The 20,019-nt window shown below is 46.3% G+C and overlaps 1 protein-coding gene and 1 long non-coding RNA gene across 2 annotated transcripts in view; one reads left to right on the forward strand and one right to left on the reverse strand.

The window, feature by feature from the left end:
* RGS9 (regulator of G protein signaling 9) overlaps positions 1-20,019 on the reverse strand; it is a 956,925-nt gene that overhangs the window by 222,516 nt on the left and 714,390 nt on the right. Inside the window, exon 16 of the mRNA XM_086930945.1 lies at positions 11,360-11,442. Within this exon, the coding sequence (XP_086787071.1) occupies positions 11,360-11,442 (83 nt within the window). The remainder of the gene's footprint in view (positions 1-11,359; positions 11,443-20,019) is intronic.
* Positions 8,263-13,912, forward strand: LOC147702311 (uncharacterized). Its single transcript, XR_015297516.1, has 3 exons — positions 8,263-8,346; positions 8,448-8,491; positions 11,854-13,912. It is a non-coding gene; the product is annotated as an uncharacterized LOC147702311 (long non-coding RNA).

Consider the following 20,019-nt stretch of genomic DNA (forward strand, 5'->3'; position numbering starts at 1 on the left):
CCTGCGACGACCCCCCACCTTGCTCTACCCGGGTCCCCTCCTGAGATACCCTCCCTGCGTGACTGCTGCCACCTCTTCGCTTCTGTACCCCGTGTGCCTGTCGCCCCTGGTTCCCTTCTCACCCTCGCTCAGCTGTTCCCCCGTTTCCTGCCGCTGACTCCCGTGCAGCCCGCCTCCCCGTGCCCATTGGCTGTCCTACCCTCCCGCCTCCTAGCTGACCCCTCCTCTCCCCTTCCACTTATGGAGGCCGCCGCACGGCTGCGCAGCGGGTGTGCCCCTGGCGCGCCGAAGGCGTGCCTAAGGCAAACCCATCTGCGCCCCTCCACGCCTGTACCGCGCCCAGCGCCAGGACCCCTGGCCCCCGGCACTGCCAACCAACCCGACGGAGCTACGACACCACCACCCTCCGCGCACTCAACACCGGCCGGACCCCCGCCTGCCACCGAGCCAACCTGAAACGCACCCACGGACCCTTCACCTGCCAAGCCTGCAAATTCACCTGCCTCTGGACCTGCACCGCACCTGCCAGACCAGGCAGCAGCAACAACCACCTCAAGTGCATCCTGCTCAACACCCGCTCCATCCACAGGCACGTCATCGAACTCTGGAACCTCCTCGACACAACAGCGCCAGATGTCACCTTCCTCACAGAAACCTGGATGAACGCCTCCTCAGCCCCCGACATCGCCATAGCCATCCCGGATGACTACAAGATCACCCGGAAGGACCGCGCCAACCAAACCGGAGGAGGCATCGCCATCGTCCAGAGAAACACCATCCGCATCACGACCAACTTCGACAACACCCTCACCGCCGCCGAGCACCTTCTCGTCCAGATACACACCGACCCCAAGACCACCCTCAGAGGCATCCTCATCTACAGACCCCGGGGACCACGCACACAATTCAGCGAAGCCATTGCAGACTTCATCAGCCCGCTTGCCCTCACCTCCTCAGACTACATCCTCCTAGTGGACCTCAACTTCCACCTGGAAAACAACAATGACAACAACACCACCACCCTGCTGGACAACCTCGCCAACCTCGGACTTAAACAACTGGTGAACACCCCCACCCACTACGCCGTCCACCAGCTTGACCCAGTCTTCTCCCCCAGCAACCACATCTCCTTCAGCCACTCCTCCGAACTACACTGGACCGATCACAGCTGCGTCCACGTCAACTTCAGAAAAACCACGACCCACCACCACCCGCAACAGGCTCCCTGCAGATGCTGGAGCAAGATCACCACCGAGCAGCTCACCACCTCGCTGAGCCAGAACCCTCCCACCACCACCACGGACTCCAACTAAGCAGCCCACAAACTCACACAGTGGCTCACCAACTGTGCAGATGCCCTTGCACCACTGAAGAACCCTCCCAGCAGACCCGGCAGCAAGAAAGCCTCGTGGTTCACCAATGACCTCAAGGACTCCAAGAAATCCTGCCGCACCCTCGAGAAAGCCTGGCGCCATGACCAGTCAACAGAAAACATGACAGCCCTAAAGACGCCATCCGCAAACACCACCAGCTGATCCACACCACCAAAAGGAAGAACGACTGGACAACAACACCCACAACAGCAAGAAACTCTTCAGCATCGTCAAACAGCTCTCCAACCCCAGCACCAGCAACAACGACATCACACCCTCGCAAAACCTCTGCGATTCACTCGCCTCGTTCCTCCACCACAAGATCGCTGACATACACAACAGCTTCGGCACTCAGACCACGCACCCAACCACCGAACCAACGCCCCCACCACCATCCTCTATGCCTGGACCCCTGTCAGCACTGAAGACACCTCCCACGTAATAAACACCATCCACTCCGGCTCCCCAGCCGACCCCTGTCCTCACCACATCTTTAACAAAGCCGACTCCATCATCGCTCCCCAACTCCGGAACAGCATTAATAACTCCTTCGCATCTGCCCCCTTTCCAGAGAGCTGGAAGCATGCAGAGATCAGCGCCCTCCTGAAGAAACCTACCGGTGACCCCACGGACCTCAAGAACTTCCGCCCCATCTCGCTCCTCCCTTTCCCCGCTAAAGTCATCGAGAAGACCGTCAACAAACAACTGAGCACTTTCCTCGAGACAAACGGCGCCCTCGACCCATCGCAGTCTGGCTTCTGAGCTAACCACAGCACGGGGACCGCCCTCATTGCAGCCACCGACAACATCCCTGCTCAACAACAGGGAAACTGCTGCCCTCATCCTCCTCGACCTATTGGCCGCATTTGACACAGTCTGCCATCGCACCCTAACAACCCGCCTCCACCACGCCGGGATCCAAGGAAAAGCTCTAGAATGGATCCCCTCCTTCCTCTTCGGCAGAACTCAGAGAGTCCGCCTCCCTCCCTTCCGCTCAGCGGCCACCAAGGTCATCTGCGGCGTTCCCCAAGGCTCCTCGCTCAACCCCACCCTCTTCAACATCTATATGAGCCTCCTCGCAGCCATCGCACGCCAACACAACCTAAACATCATCTCCTATGCTGATGACACCCAGCTGATCCTCTCCCTCACCAACGACCCCGCCACCGCCAGAGCAAGCCTCCAGGATAGTATGAGAGACGCCGCGGAATGGATGAAGCTCAGCCGTCTGAAGCTGAACTCGGACAAGACGAAAGTCCTCATCCTCGGTCCACCCCCCTGCGCTGGGCACCGCCCCCATTCCCACGGACCACGCATGCAGCCTGGGATTCATCCTGGACTCCGCCCTCACGATGACCAACCAAGTCAACGCCGTCTCGTCATCATGTTTTAACACCCTGCGCATGCTCCGATATATCTTCCGGTGGATCCCCACCGACACCAGAAAGACGGTCACCCAGGCCCTCGTCACCAGCCGACTGGACTACGGGAACGCCCTCTACGCTGGAACCACAACCAAACTACAGAAAAGACTCCAACGCATACAGAAGGCTTCTGCATGACTCATCCTAGACATCCCCCGTCACAGCCACATTTCGGCCCACCTGAGAGACCTGCACTGGCTCCCCGTCAGCAAGAGGATAATGTTCAGGCTCCTCACCCATGCACACAAGGCTCTCCACGACATGGGCCCAAATACCTCAACAACCGCCTCACGTTCTACACGCCCACCCGCCGGCTCCGATCCGCCAGCCTCGCCCTCACCACCGTCCCACGTATTCGCAGAACCACCACCGGATGAAGATCTTTCTCCTACCTGGCGGCCAAGACATGGAACTCCCTCCCCACCCACCTACGGCTGACCCAGGACCATCTCTCCTTCAGGAAGCAACTCAAGACCTGACCTGGCTCTTCGAGCAGTAGCAGCACCCCCCCCCCCCCCACTCCCCCCCAGCGCCTTGGGACTCTTGCGGGTGAGTAGCGCGCTTTATAAATGTAATTGACTAATTGATTCAGGAGGAGGGAAACTGCTGCAGTTCAGGAACAAGGAATGTTAAGGCTCAGAAGTCAATGTAGCACTGCAGGTAGTGCTAATTCAGGAATAAGAAAAACAGAAGGAGCTCATGATCAAGGAATAACTAAATCTCAGGAAACGCTGGAAACAAGGATATCAAAGGCTCAGGAAACGGTCTCATCAGTATACAGCTAAAATGACCAACACTGGACTGAAGGGAGCTGGGGCTTAAAAGAGCTCACAGTAATAATATGCATCAGGTGTGAGCAGGCTAGCAACAGCCAGCCACAGGTGAACTGGATTCCTCCACACATCCTTGGCCTGCAGGGGTAGAGACGGAGAAGTGAGCAGGGAATTCTAGGTAATGGAGTTTCCAGAATGAGCAGGCTGGCTTCCACAAAACCCAGCATGGATTGGGAATGGATCGCAATTTGCAAGTAGTATCTAAATGGCTGGAAGTCAGTATCTACATGAAGGGGAGGGTCTGTTAGTTTATTAGACAACCGAAGAGACCCACAGTTCAGCCCCCTGCTGGTGGACACGAGAACGCAGGGAGAAAGTCGTGACACATCCTCCTTGACCTTTCTTCCACCTTCAATGCAGTTGACCACAATATAGGACTATCAAACATGTCTAAGCGGTGCGTCATGACCCTCTCTAAAAGCCACAAATGTTGATGGAATTTGCACCCCTCCAACATCAAATCCCTCAAACCACCCTAGCAATACACCACCATTTCCTGACATTCACCGGAACATTCCCATAACCTCTAAAATTCAGATAAGTACTCCTGCTACTCAAAAATCCTAATCTGGACCCCCTCAACCTTGCAAAGTATTGTCCTTTCACTGACTCCATCAACTTGATTTAGAAAAAAGCAGTGGCACTTCAGCTCCTGTAATACATCAACTAAAATAATCTATTGTTAGCATATCAAGTAGATGGCTACATTCAAATCCTTTTTGATATTTCTGCAGCCCAGACATCATCGATCATCAAGAGCTACTTGATATAATCTCTTCCCGTATATAGATATCAAATAGAGTCCTCAAATGGTTCACATCTTCATCACAAGCACCATGCTCAAATGGATGAATCTATAGTCCCCTGACATTCCAGATACAATACAATGTTACACAAGGATAGAACAAATTGTCCCTCATTGTACCAATACTATTTAGAAGCTATCTTCCTAGGTTCTTGCTAAAGGTGTATTCTGCGTTCAATTCATAGAGCTTCTAGACACACCCTCTCTAACAAGAAACAACCCTGCAGAACAGGACTTTAAACTATATGCCGCTATGGAGGTGCAACATTAGGCAATGCTTTTCATGCAAAACATCAAACTGTACAAATAAATTTAACCTATTTAGCAGTTTTCTAAATTATGTGGAAGTGTGCAAGGAGTTTTGAAACTTTGCCTCCATCTACTTTTCTTTAAAAACATGCAGGTGAAAACAACTGCAGATTTTTTTAAATACTGTGCTCGAAAAACCATAAAACCCTACATTTAATAGAATAATAAAAAAAAAAAAAATGGGGCATATTACCAAGCAATAGCGATAATTATCGCTATTGCTTGGTTAGAGACAAAAATGTATCGCCGACCTGCGGCGATTTTTATCGCAGATGAACCTTGGTATTACCAAGGTTTATCGCAAATGCGATAAAAATCGGCCGCAATGCATGAATATCGCTGAAAAGTCAGCGATATTCAGGCATTACCGAGCTAATGCTCTTAGCCATGTTATTCACCTCCCATTGGATAGCATGGCTAAGAACTGCTCAGGGCAGGTGTTAGCTTTTGGAGATAATCGCGCTTAGCGCAAATATCTCCAAAAGTTGGTAATAGGAGATAGCGATGTTAGCGACTGTTTCCAGTCGCTAACATCTTGGCAAGCCCACTTTGCATGTTATTAGTGATAAATTTCTCTGACATGCAAAGTGGGGCCCAAGGTGGTCGCTTTCGCCTACTAGCTGTCGCTAACTGGTGTTAGCGACAGCTAGGTAATAGGGAGATCATTTTATCTCCGCTTTCTTGGCTTTTAAAGCCAAAAAAGCGGAGATAAACCCCCTTGATAATATGCCCCTATATGTTTTAACTCAATAACTAATATGCTAAAAAAACAAAACCGGTAAATTGCAATGCGTAGGGATAGTGCATAGAAATGCATAAAAGCATTTAGAAGCATAGTAGATTAATTTGTTTACTCAGCAGTCTTTGTGTATTGAGAGTCGGGGAGGGACAACAAAGAGTTTACAACTATTTGTACGAAGTTGGACGTACAAGCCCAGACAGACCAGAATACTACAGCTGAAATTGTTTCATACTCTGGTTAGTATTTGACCCTTTTAGAACACAGAAAACATACTCTGAGAGGAAGACAGCATGATGTCTAGAAAACAAATGTTCTACAAGGAGATATCGAGCAAGAGAATGAGACCTGCATTATGAAAGAGTAGAATCATGAATGCAGAATACTAACTGGGAAAGGGGTTCCATCGCAAAGACGACCAAACCTGCATTACAAAATGGGTTACGAAATGGTCAGAACACCTGTGAGAAGGCATGACGTTTTGGAAACATGGAGCCAGAGCCTAGCAGTTTTCTAAATAAAAGAATGTCAGCTTTTTAGATATTTAAGGCTGTGTTTTGGCTATTCCTGTACAGGAAACACTGCACAAAAGCCAGTTTGTTCTTCCACTGTGTGGCCAAAGCACCTTTCAAACTTTCTTGGATCTCCCAAACAGACACAATGAGACATCTTAGGGTTGTTTATCTTATTTCTCATGCAAATATTTATAGAATGTACTTTATTTAATTTTGCCATTAATATAGTATATTAATGAATGTTTGTTAAAATACTCACTGGGTGTGGATTCCTGCGTTTTGCCATAGCATAACATGCTGCACAAAAATAATTCAAGAACTCGTTGCCCTGGTTGGCAGATCAGCAACCAGTCATTGCAGGACTGGTGCAGGCACTAATATCAGTCCCACCCACACAGCACATACACAAGCTGGCTCAGTAATCCACAAACGTTGCAAGGTCATAAGGCTGAGAAGTTATGAATGGCAATGAATTTTAACAGCGGGGATAAAGGCACACACGGCTCTAGTTCAGAGTGCCCTTTTGACATAAAAGCTGCTCTGGTATTACTGTGATGTAAACATTAATTGGCACCAACAAACTCACCACCAGCTTTACAACCATAACCACATCTCAGGACTTCTGTACCCAGCTCTTAGACAAGGCAACCACAAGATCAGCAAAATCTACAACAATTTTGATCCCCAGCCATCCACCATCGCAGCACTCCTGACCACAATGTAAACCCCCCTGAGCATTCTTATGACTTCCTGGTTAGTCAACACCACACCAGAAACTGAAGCAACTATGCGATCCGTTCACTCAAGAGGTCCGTCAGATCCCTGCCCACGCTTCTTCACCAAATGATTGAACCCCATCCTCACAGCCTTGAATGCTTGGAAACACTCTGCTATACTCCTCCTTCTGAAGAAACCATTAACTGACCCTAAAAAGCAGGCCACCAGATGACGTCTGACTGATCATAGGAGGAGGAGACACCACAGCCCTCATTCCACTTGGCCTACCTGCTGCCTTTGACACTGTATCCCTCCTGATACTGATTCAATGCATCCACAATGTCGGCACAAAATATTGGCTTCCCTGAAATAATCTTCCTTATAAAACAATTCCGTCGAAGACGAAGGAACTGTGAATATGGAAGTGAGTCACGCAAAGCACGGGGGTGATGACTCTGATAACTCAGAAGGGTACTCCGTTCAGTAGGTTTGCGGTAGAGGCTTGTGACTAATCTCCCATCGCTATGGATAATGTTTAGATCAAGAAACGGGATTTCCTGCTTGTTAGTAGTCAAGGTGAATTGTAGGCCATTACAATTGTTATTAAGCCAATGCTAAAATTGTAAGAGGAGATCGTTGTTTGCATATCAAAAAAATATCATCTATATATCTCCTCCACAATGAAATGCCACTGTGGAAGGGATTTACAGGTGAGAGGATACAGTGGCATTCCAAGTGGTCCATATAAAGAATAGCTAAGTTTGCAATTAAATGCAATTAAAAGTCCTCCAAGAGGAGGCGACTTGAGCACCCTGTTGAATAAAGAGGAACTTAAATGGATCTTGAGAACTAAAAGTATCCACACTGGGTTGAATCGACTGGAGGACTGGACCTCTCTGATATAAAGACAATTGGATGCCTTTGCAGGATGCTTCATTTTGCTACATTGCTCAGGATTTTATATGCGCTGTTTGAAGATCTGAATTACCTGAATTAACACAAATTTCCAACTGTGGCCACATATAATATCTGTACGCACTTCATCTTGTGAATCTGGATCCAAATGAGACAAATTCATATATTTCTGTGCCCATATTGTCAAAAAGTATAGCAGTGGTATATATATGGGTTAGAATCTATGAACTCATTCTAACATTACAACGTTTTTTGGAATATGTACTTTTTGGATGAAAATTTCTAAAGTTATATTCATGTAATCTCTATTTCTATACTATTTCTACAATCTCTTTTCTTTCTGATTCTGAGATTAACCACTCTAAAATGGCTGCCGTTTTTATATACGCGGAATTGGGTTAAGCGTTTACAATTTTGACAATTCTGCGTAGAGACTATAATGTTTGTTCTCTGTTTTAGAAGGGACTTGAGGATCTGGTAACTCCACATATCCTCGTAACTAGTATACCCTCGCCTTTGCCATTAGAATTGCCTATTACAAGATGGCCGCCTCAGTTCCTGCATAGTCATCACGTGCCTATCAGTCACATGACCTCGGCACTTTGCTTCTGGTTGCTTCATTAAAAAGCCAGCGTTAATGTCAGCCTCCACGGAACGAGTACTCACTCGTCCGACTTTACAGACCCCCATTGAGGTGGAGCCTGTTCTCTTTGCCGGTAAGCCACATGATTACCATACTGTGTTTTGAGCTCTTGGCCTGACGCAATTTGGTTTATGCATCCCGGCATCTTAGCAATTCTTTCCATTACCTCCCTAGGTTTCACCAGGTATCACCAAGACCGGCAACAGACCGTTTTTTGGGTAAGCGCCTAACTTGTAGATCATTCTTTAGGCTACTCCCGTTTCTAATGACATTGCCTACTGAAATCCTCCTTAATTGGTTTTCAGGACCTGTTTCCCTTTTGCGAAGATTCAAACGGTAAGCCTTACTACGACACGCCCTTACCGTTTCGAGCACTGTTAATATTGGGAAATAATTTCCCCCTCTCTTTTACCCACATTAGGTCCCCATATGCTTCAGTTATTTTAAATTTGACGACCCTGTCAATTCGCTTGACATCGAGGTATGTTCCTCGTATTTTGTGATCCAACTTTACTGCACTATTAGGGCAATGACGGCCATCTCAGCTTAGTACAGCTTCTCACACGGATTCTTCCTTCACGGGTGTTCTGCTCTTTAAACTCTCGGTTATACGGTGTTAACTTCTTCTTAGCACGCTGAATAAATTCTCTAGCGTCTTTTTTAAGTTTGGCCCTAACTTTGAAAACTACAAGGTCTCACGGCATTTTGATGCTAATTTTTTGAACTATTTGGGTTGTGTGGTTGCTCCAACTTCTTTTTTGAGCTAAGTCAGACATCTCTATATGTATAATTAATATTATTATTTCTAATATATGTCATTTTGTCTTTTTTCCCAACCATTTTTTCCCTTTTTCATTCTGAATGTTATGTGTATGTAAATGTAATTTTGGTCTGTTTCTATTTGTTGGGCAATTATTATTTAAGTCCTGATGATGATCCCATACTAACAGGGATTGAAATGTCGTCGACAATATACACTTGATGATTTATATATTGTATTGAAAAGATCACGCAAGTGTATTTTTACCTTCGTCTGTCACAAAAATTGAAGTATTTACAGACTGCCCTTCCTTTTTGCCTTATATGTATGTCATATGTTTTCACATATGTGATAGCAGGACACAGGCTGTGTCCCGCTTGGTAATTGCTTTACATCTTTTGTCATATATATATAAATATTTATACTAATGAATTCTGTCCGGCTGGACCGCAAAAAATATAGATTTGAATTTTGGTCTATATTCATTTTGATTGTTTTATTCTTGTTAATGTTTGGGACCACTGTCTTTTGAAACATTAGATACACACAATGGCACTGAAATTATAGTTTTGTTGAGGCTCGGTGGCAGCCACTAGAAACCAATTGCAGGCCTGCAATTCTTGGGGATTCCTCCTAATTCCTGATGTGATGCTCAAGCTTGTTTGCCTTCCAAAGCCTTCAGGAGTAAGCCGCTTAAACCAAGAGACCATCAGTTATTGACATACCATATGGCAGCATGGTGGCAAATCCAGTGAATTTTTAGGTGTGAGAATTGCCAGAGAGAAAAGTCTGTCCCAAGTTAGGACAACCTCACAGCACCTTGCTATTTGTGAGGTGCAGAAGTAAGGTTAATCTAGGGTGACAAAAGCTCGATGTATTTGCCCCAGTGTCATTACAGCCACGTTCTCCCTGCCCCTACTATTTACCCAACAGCACATGGGCATTTTTTTTATTTTTATTTATGTCTGTGTCCACTTGTCCAAATTCAGATTGGACTCATATTGCTATTGACTTAAAAGCATGGATTGGCCCAAGATAGCTCTTTTCTTATGATGCCAATTTAAAGCTATCACTTAAGATCTCATACTAGAGTGTACCAGCCGCTAATAAGGCATGGCTTGATGACAATTGCATTTTAATAGGTATTGTGAAAAGACAACCCAAAACAAGCAAATAACACCTATTTGAGGAAAACGCTATAAGATTAATGTACACAATCCCAGAGGCACTACGGCCGTGATGATCATTGTAAGCAGGAAAAGATCATAATGTGCAGATCAGTGTGCCCTTCCAGAAGACACAGAATAGACCAAATGTTAGAAAGAGTCCCTGATTAGAGAGTGTTAAATAAACCATTGATGGACCACTAATGTGATCTGCACTCAGTTATGTAACTGTAGTTGAGCTTATATAGCGCACAGCTACCCGCAGTGGGTGTTCCGGCGCTTGCTTAGGGAACCCGTCCTGATATTCCCCTGTGTGATAGCCCCAGCGGGTATCCACAAGGTGAAAGTCAGGCATCCCGCTGCGAGAGGCCGTTGTGGAGATTAAGCAGGCTATTGCCCAGAGTCGCAGAGTGTGAACCCGTGAGTCGAGAAGGCACCGGAGCGAGAATTATCGAGTCCGTGGAATTTTTAGCCCAAGACCCGCCGAGTCGGGGAATTGAACCCTGGTCCAGGACCGATCTCAGCTTCCCGGTCTGCCGCCTCTAACCCCTGAGCCACACTTCTCCACTTCTCCAGTTACAGATCTGCAGAAGACACCACATTCAGACTCACTGCAGACTTTAGAACAGAAAATTGAACTAAATGGTAGATGGTCAATGAGGGATTGACACGTGATCCAATGAGTCTCACGTCACTGGGCCTGGAGAGGACTGAAGTGGCATTTTTGGATGTCAGTAGGTCAGAGACCCAAATTTTTTATCCAACCAAGTGAGTTCTCACTGATAACTCAAAACTGATGGAGTAGAGAGCTACCGGTGATTCAAATGCAGTATAATGATGCTTCACCGGAGGTATAAAAACATCATATAGATTTCACTGCAAAACAGTTTGAGGCATACTTATAACCTATAGGCAGGAATTGCATATCTTACTTAGCACTTTCATGCACCTTTCTCATGATGTCAGTATGATTTGCATATCGCTTTATTGCCGTTGTTAAGACATGAAAGAAGGTTAGTTTCGGTAAGACATGCTAAAAATAAAAGGCTGCTTTTAAAGCAAAATATACTTTTATTACATAAACACATTAATAACTAAGTGACGGTTTGAAGTGAGTGATGCACCCAGAACTGCTATTAGTTACATTCGATCTGACTTACCTTTTCTTAGTCTCTTGTGGTACCATGGCCTTCGACAGCATTTCTTTGTATATCGGCGACTTTAGGTAGCGAGCGTAAGTATCCTATTGGGTGGAAACAGAAAATGTGAGTTATACCATGGAACAAGTTTAAAGGAGGCTTGATGTTGTTCCTCTGTACCCCTTATCATAGTTATGTTTAGGTGAAATATCTTTGAACACAAACAAACACAATCACCTGAGAAGGAATTATAAGTATACATGCGATGGATTTATTAATTTCATAATTCATAGTGGGAATATCGACTCCCCTGTTATTGGCAGTGTCGCCTCCATGTGTATGGCATGGCCTGTTATGTCTAAGACCAACTGTCTTTGCCCTTTTATCTCTTGTCACACATGCCAGTGGTGGGCTGACCACTTGGGTACAGTGTCACTGGGACACCACTGAATTGACTTGTATTCTATCTGTGTGGTTTAAGTTCCCTGTTTCTAATTTCCATCCTCTCTCTACAGGTGGACTTCTGACCTGGTGCAGCATTGATTTGGAATAGACATGCTGAAGATCTGAGACCCATCCTGTCCTCCACCCAGATTCCAGGCAGTTTAGGCAAACTCTCTGACTCCACGTGTAGTCACCCATTCATTCATTGTTGCGCTTACATTCAATTCTATGCTGTTCTTGCTTGCAGAAGCCTGGTGACATTGTCCAGCAAGAACTGTTCCTAGAAGTTGGTGACGGGACAGATTCCAAGGACTTTGAATGTCACAGTATGCACAAATGCAGGGGTGGATCCTCCGCAATGGCAGAGGAAAGTCACACCACTGGCTCAGAGCCAGGACGAACATGGAGCCTCAACGTGGGAGGCAGCCCGCAGTTAATGGTCATTTCCTATGAAAAAATATATATTATTAACCCTCTGTGCTAGCCCCCCCTTGCACCCTCCACCACCCTTTGTTTGTGGTGGCCACCACTGCACAAATGTAGGTTTTCCTATTTGTTAGAACTGTGATTGCTACATTCATTCATTAATCTTTATTCAGTTTAAAAAAACATAAAAGGTGCAAGATGAAACAATTCATACATGGTAGATACACAAAGTTACAATAATCGTTTCCTTAGTACACTCTTGGGTAATTATAATTGATAAAATCGTGCCTTTACAATATAAAACCACTTACTCAAGATGTAAAATGCTAGACTTGCTATACAATGCATTTAAAACATAGAGGCAAATATAGGTTCCAAGCAAAAAAATACGATAACATTCTAGGCTTGCTATACAATGCATTTAAAACATAGAGGGAAATATAGGTTCCAGGCAAAGTTGATAAGGTGCAAATGCTGGGAAGGTACATATAGATGTTTAAAGCTTTCTCTATAGATTCTAGACAAATAATAAAGTGCAAGAAAAGTGCATATAGGTACTAAGAGCAGCACATTGAAATTGCACAACAGCATATAGCTTTCCTGAACGATCTGCATAGAATCTGGGCAAAAAAAGAAAGTGTAAATGCAAGAGGTGCGTATAGGTACTTAAAATAGCACATGGATTTCGTGACATTAACATTTCATGCCTTTTTCGTTCCTTAATAAATTGACAGCAAACAAATACCTGTTAACACTAAAAACTATTTTCTGTGAAGTATCTGTTTTTAGAATTCTTGTTGCATCAGACAAAGACCTAGTTCCCAAGTTCACGAAAATGGGTTTAATCCATTCTCACCTTGGGGTGGCATTTACTGGACAGAAAAATAGTATACAGGAATTATTTTCTACTGCATTGGGTTGATATAAGGGGCAGTAGACGTTGTTATCACCATTTTTGCGTACCCATATGGCTGTGTTAGAATGAACTTGTAGAACGCTGTAGCGGAACTTCATTTACAAAGATTTTGCCAGTTGAGGTTGGACTTCGTCCAGAAATTGCTCAAAGAAAGGGAGTGGTGTTGTAAGGAGGAACTGGGATGTCAGTCTGCCAGTATCTGTACTATGGGAAATATTGTTGTGCATGTATGCCCAAAATGTGTTTTTCAGAATCTTTTTTGAGGATGGTATCAATGAGACGGGCGCTTCCCAATAATGGTTTAATCCAAGTTTGCAGAACCAGGTACACACATGTTTAACCTATTGAAGGGTTACGCGCTGATCAAGCCTTAAAATATCTTATAGCCCTTCCTCATAACTTGTAAGTTCTACTCTGGTCCACAAACGCACCCAGAATTACAACGGTCTCAGTATAGCCTGGTGATCTATGTGCTTTTATATTAAAGTTCTGGTGATAGGTATCATGGGTGTGAGTACAGGAAGACGTAGCAGCATCCTAAAAAATGTGTTTTCTTCCACCGCAAATGTATTCCTACAAGTAGCCCCCCAAAGTTCAGCCCCGATAAAGGGTTACATATTGTGCCCTGTGTTTGTGAACTTCAAGTGCAGGAGACACTGCCTAGGTTATGCTATTCTGGTGTTTTTTTTAATATTGGCAAAAGAAATTGGTGCAGAATAGTCTTACTTTGTTTGCAGGTGCGGGTACCAGGTCAATTTAGTGTCTAATGTGATACCTAAGTAATAAAAATTCGGCACATTTTCTAGCTTCTTTTTTTTGGACAGTAATATTCTACTGAATGGATTTGTGCGGTTTGACTACCATGTATTTTGTTTTGCTAGAATTTATTTCAAGGCCCTTTAGGTCGCAATAATCTCTAAATGAATATAATAGATTTTGAAGTCCCTTCGGGGTTTGTGCTAATAAGATAGTATCATCAGCAAATAAAAGAGCCAGTACTGGCACCCCTCCTAACTTTGGTGAATCGTGTCTACACCCCAAAAGATGTTTCAGAGCGTCATTAACCTATAGTGAGAAGAGGGTGGGTGCCAGCACACAGCCCTGCCTTACACCTGTCCTTATAGGGATTGCCTCAGTAAGTTCTACCCTGGGTACCTATCTGACTTTCTCATAATTATCTTCATGTAATCTCATTATCTGGTCAAGAAGATCCTCTGGCACACCTTGGTTTTTTGGGGAGCTACAGAGCAGATCTCTGGGTATAAGGTCAAAGGCGGCCTTCAGATCTATAAAAGCTATCTACAAGTGGCCTTTCCTTAAAATAGTGGGTTTCCAGCCCATACAAAGAAGCCTAAAGGCCTGATCGATTGTACTGGTTCTGGCTCTATACCCAGCCTGGAACTGTGATAAAATATTGTTTCCCTCTGTCCAATCATTAAGTTTTGATAAAATATGCTTCACATAAATATTTTGTAAGGGGTCGATTAAGCTTATTGGCTTATAATTGGCAGGATTTTGGCGGTCTTCCTTTTTAGGTCGAAGCACGACCTGCATTCAATGCGAAGCATTGATTGCCGTCAGCTTCGACAACTATTGTTATCCGTATTTGGGAATGTGGACACGACTCAGACGTGCGCTTTTGCAGTCTCAGTTTTGACCGCGGGAGCGCGCGTCTGAGCTGCTCATGCGCAGACGAACTCACAGCCCCTTCTTTCGCTTCGCTCCGCTCACATGCATTAAGCGTGCACACACACAGACACAGCCAGCCCCCACCCCTCTGCATGTACACACACACACACACACACACACAGGCGCGCACACATACACACGCTGCCGCCCCCCACCCCCTGCACACACAAAGACACGCACGCATACACACCCCGCCGCCGCCCTCTGCCCCCCCCACCCCCCCCACACACACACACGGTGGTTGGGTGACATGGGCAGCTGCCCTCTGCCAGGCTCACAATGAGCGAGAGGGAGGGGCTTTGCTTATCCTTACCGGGGCTCTTCAGATTGTAGCGGGCTTCCATGGCTGCGGCTGCGGCTGCGGCTGCGGCTGCTGCTCTCACGGATGCTCGTGGTGTGCCGGGTTCATGTCGGTGTTCCGCCGCCCCAGCTTTAGCCCTGACGTGGCACCAAGTTCGTGGCCCTGCCCCGGTGCTCACACTAACTCTGCAAGCTGCGGCGCCCGGGGAGGTGACGTCAGATCCAGCCGCTGACTGTGTCCTTCAGTGCAGCGCCGACATAGAAAAGGGACTGGTGCGGCGGAGAAAGTGCAAGCGAAACTGAATATGCTTGTACAATGCTCCTTTAAAGCTTATTTTTGAATGTCGTGAATTTGTTTTATATTACTCGTCTAGCCTATATTTCCTGACACAGAAACGTTTACCCGCTCAACACACATCACACTTAAGGCTACAACATCCTGTGTGATTATGTCCACTCCATGCAAAACAAAAAAAACACCAAAATAATAAATAAACAATCTTTATAAAAATAGTCAGTGAGGCATGAGCCGACCGCAGCCTACGGGCACCGGGCACCGCTGTGCAGGCATATTAGGAGAGTTTAGAGCTTGTGTGGGAATCCCGCATAACGCTGTGCACACGCACACTTCTTGGAGGCCAGGAACTCTGAATGGCAGGGCCGGACCCTGCCACCAAGCACTGCTGTGCTGTTTATAGGCACGTATACCAACCCCAGAAAAGCACCATCCGAAAACTATTTTAGGGACATAGCTGGAAAAACAGGGCTGGTGAGGTTTCAAGGACAGGTGACAACTACTATAAGCACATGCACTGCAAACACGCCCCCAGCATGGGGGCGCGTACTACTTGACCGGGAACCTAAACACAGAGACACACCCGTGTTTTTCGAGAAGGCGGTTTGACCTCCCCAGGGCAAATATGTATTTTAAGTTTCGAATAGTTCCTCCAGCCCGATTCCTGTCAGGAGAGGGGCAGAGTACACGTTGCAAGGTCATTTCCTGTAGGAAAACAAATTACCTTTCTGAAGCATGAGCCGGGCGGAGCTCGCAGAGTAACGTGTGAGTGCAGCTAAATGAGGAGTGGGTTGTATACATCACGTTCGCTGATCTGAATATAGCACATCGTAGGAGCGGCCTATCCATAGGGTAAGAGGGGACTATAGCAAAATGATGTTTGCACGAGCTTTAAATATCCCCAGCGTGAATCTGCTGTGTTATTTTTTCACAACTGCAGACAATAACGTTGTAACAATCCATAAGATTGCTGATATCACAAACACTGCAAATGACAGGAGCATAAAACAGGCATTTGGAATTTACTCCAATATCGGGGAGGCAACTGTATCCCTCCCCCCGCCCCGAAAAGTTATTGTTTTTTTCCAAGAATGCAGAAAAGCCGTTTTCTGCAAGTACATTTTCAGCTCCTAAAATAGTGATTAAATCACGTTTTACACTAAATTTGATTCACATGTACTGGATAAAGGCGCACCGACCGGCATCTTCAGGCAATTTTAGGTTAAGTTTCACCAAATATGGAGCCATATTTAAAAAAAAAACTCAATGTTCTCACACATAGATCCCTTTGATCTGTTATAGAGACTCCTAACTTCATCCCATCTTGTGCATATGATTAAATGTGGGCCTACTGAAATGGACGAACGATTTTAGATTGCTCCGCCCACTATTTGAGACTTTAAGAAAAGAAAAAAAAAAAGAAGAATATTGACACAGGAAGTGCTAGATACCAAATGTATCTTCTTCACATGAACATTGAGATAAAGAAGATCCGACATGGTAAACGTCCCAGTTATTCAAACAAAGGAAAACATGGCAAATTGGGTCTTGGAATTGTGAGAATTGTTAAACTTTTCCACGGGGCAGTGAGGGGTCAAGACACATCTATGAAGATACAGGGGAGGGTGTACAAAGCATAAAGGTGGAGGATTCAAAGCCGGCACTACACAGAAGAGCCCGACGACCTGCTGATCACAGCGCAGAAAATATGCCATGGTATATGGGGAATTGTTTTAAATAAAGCCCAGGCTCGATAAAATCTGTGCCGATGTGTACCAGAGCTAGATAGGTATATGGAGCTCATATGTTTCACGTAAATACAACACATATTGCATTACAAATGCTATAGGTGTCACATTGGCGAAAGTTATAACTATTGGCATTGTAAATGACGAAGCTATTAATTTCGCTACTTTCAAAAACAAAACATAGATAAAAAATGTGTCATTTACAATACCAATAGCTCAAACTTTCCTAATGCGAGACCTATTGCATTGCAAATGCTTGTTGACAATTGGAATGATTTTGGCTCCTTTCCAAGACTCTGGTAATGGGGCTCCTGCCGCCACAGCATTAAAGAGAAGATTTATATACGGTCCCATACAGCTTTAGCGTGTTTCAGCAGGTCACCTGATATTTTATCGGGACTGTTAGAAACGGGACCCTGGCCGGCCAAGACTCGCGTCGAGGTCAGTCAGGGATCACCATTTCTAAAGTCAGGGCAGGGGAGTCACACACCAAGGCAACCCCCACTCGCCCTCTAGGTAGCGTGGCGCGAGCAGTCTAGGCTAAACTTGGAGGCGGTATGAGTTAAGTATTTGCGCACGCACCCCAGCAACAACACCCAAGGCCCACCACAAAGAAAGACTCTACACAAGGATATATATCAAAAATAGCCTTTGTATTTATAATAAACAAAACACATTAGATAACACACGTAAACTGTGCAAGGTGCCAGAGGCACGGGCAAAATTTACAAGGGGAATTATGTACAGGACAGGGCCACATGGACCACTGTCAGGGGTAGGCACTTGTTAGAAAATAATACTGGTAGATATACACTTATGTCGTAACCATATAATGAGTAGCACCAAAATCATAATTGCAACACACATCCAGTAATCACTGGAACAGTAAGGACCTCCTACGCAACCCTAACTCACTGTAGGTAAATCACGCAGGTAACTAGGACCTAAGGAAGGAATACCAACACCTAAGCAATTCACTCTTAGCAAAGGGAAGGAAACCTAAACATAACATGAACCATCAACAATCTACTATGCAGGTCACATTTAGCATAAAACATAAACAATCCTCTCTGCAGGTCACATTTAGCAAAAAGAGATAACCATAAGAATACCTAATCAGGTCACTTTTAGAAAAGGTAAGCGGAATCAGCAATTCACTATGCAGGTCACATTTAGCATAATGGATAAACATAAACAATCCTCTCTGCAGGTCACATTTAGCAAAAGGAGATAACCATAAGAATACCTAATCAGGTCACTTTTAGAAAAGGTAAGCGGAATCAACATTTCTCTATGCAGGTTACTTTTAGCAAAGAGGGATAACCATAAGAATACCTAATCAGGTTACTTTTAGAAAAGGTACAGGTTAGAACACATGCGCAAGAATTACATCATCAAGTACATTACAATGCGCAGGGTGCACATAGCACAACACTCAAAAAGGGTCCCTCAGGCCAACTGGCCTCGAAAGGGGCGGATTGCCCTGAGTCTCAGTGTCAGGGGGTCTGTGCAGGCAGCACAGAACACAAAGCCTAAACGTGGCAACTGTCCACTAAGTGCTGGACAGTTGTTAAATACAGATGCACAACGTTGGAGCCAGGAGGGCTCAAGAACCAAGGTGAACAAGGAGCCTCTCAGGGGCTCACCAAGCAAATGTTCAAATAGAGCTTCAGCGCTCTCAGGATGATCAAAAATGCCCCCAGAGCCTCTCTGGGCCCTAAATCAAATATGCGCTTAAGAGCTCAGCGCTCTAAGATACTGAGGGGCTGTGAGCCTTGTGGGCTCTTCACAACAAATATCGCCGTCGTTGGAGCCTCGCTGGGCTCAAAACACACAACTTGCCCCCAGGAGCCTTGCAGGCTTGCACAGTACAAATGGGGTCGTTGGAGTCCCTCACGGGGGACTCGGGATTAGGAAAATGCCCCCTGAAGCCCTCGGGCTTCACAAAGTAGTGCACGCAAGATCGCGCTACGGGGGAGGGGCGGACACCGACAATGTGTCCCGACGCCCCTCTCCCTCTTCCATGCACTCACCGGCTGTCTCAGGGCGGGCGGGGCTCCTCTCTACTCACGGGGAGCCTCTCTGCAGCAGCGCGGGGCTCCTCTCCACACGGGGAGCCTCAGGACACGGGAGCCGGCTGCTCCTCTCGCGCTCCGCCTGGCCTCGTCTCCTTTCCCTCCGCCTGACTTCCGCCGGGGCCGCCAATGGCAGCGCGGCCCTGGGGGTCAGGAGGCGGGACTTCCGGGTCGCTCTAGGCAGCGGCCCGGCAACAGCTTTCAGGGCTCCCGGGCTGCGGCGGTGAACACGGGGCAATGCCGGGTGGGCACCGGCTCGAAATAAAATCAGCACAACGGGGCAATGCCGGGTGGCACCGGCCTTCAAAATAAAGATAAAGCGAGGTGGGCACTCGCTACTGCCGAAAATCGGCGAAAGGGGTCCCAATGCCGGGTGGGCACCGGCAATGCAAAATACAGCGCTCCCAAGCGCTTAGGGACTACAGAAAGCGCGCTCAGCGCTCCAAGGAAATAAAAGCACGCCTAGCGCTGTAAATCAAAATCAGGGTGCCTCCAGGCACAGGAAAGCTCCAACAGAGTCTGGAGGCAGGCAGAGGGGCAAGGCAGGGCCAGAGCCAGCACACTGGGTCTCCAAGCAGGGAGACAGCCAAGTGGCGGTCCTCTTGGCCCCTGCAGCAGCAGCAGCCCCCTCTGGCAAGATCCTAGGCAGAACCAAGAACAGGACCAATTGTATGGGGACACAGCCTCTTCTTATACTGTAAATTCCTTTGTCTCATGGTGCAGGGTGGGGGAGAAACCAGTTGCAGCTGGTTCTGAAGTACTCTGTTTACCTCAGCCACCCTCTCTAT

Source organism: Lissotriton vulgaris, chromosome 7 (assembly GCF_964263255.1).
Source record: "Lissotriton vulgaris chromosome 7, aLisVul1.2, whole genome shotgun sequence".
NCBI classification, from domain to species: Eukaryota; Metazoa; Chordata; class Amphibia; order Caudata; family Salamandridae; genus Lissotriton; species Lissotriton vulgaris.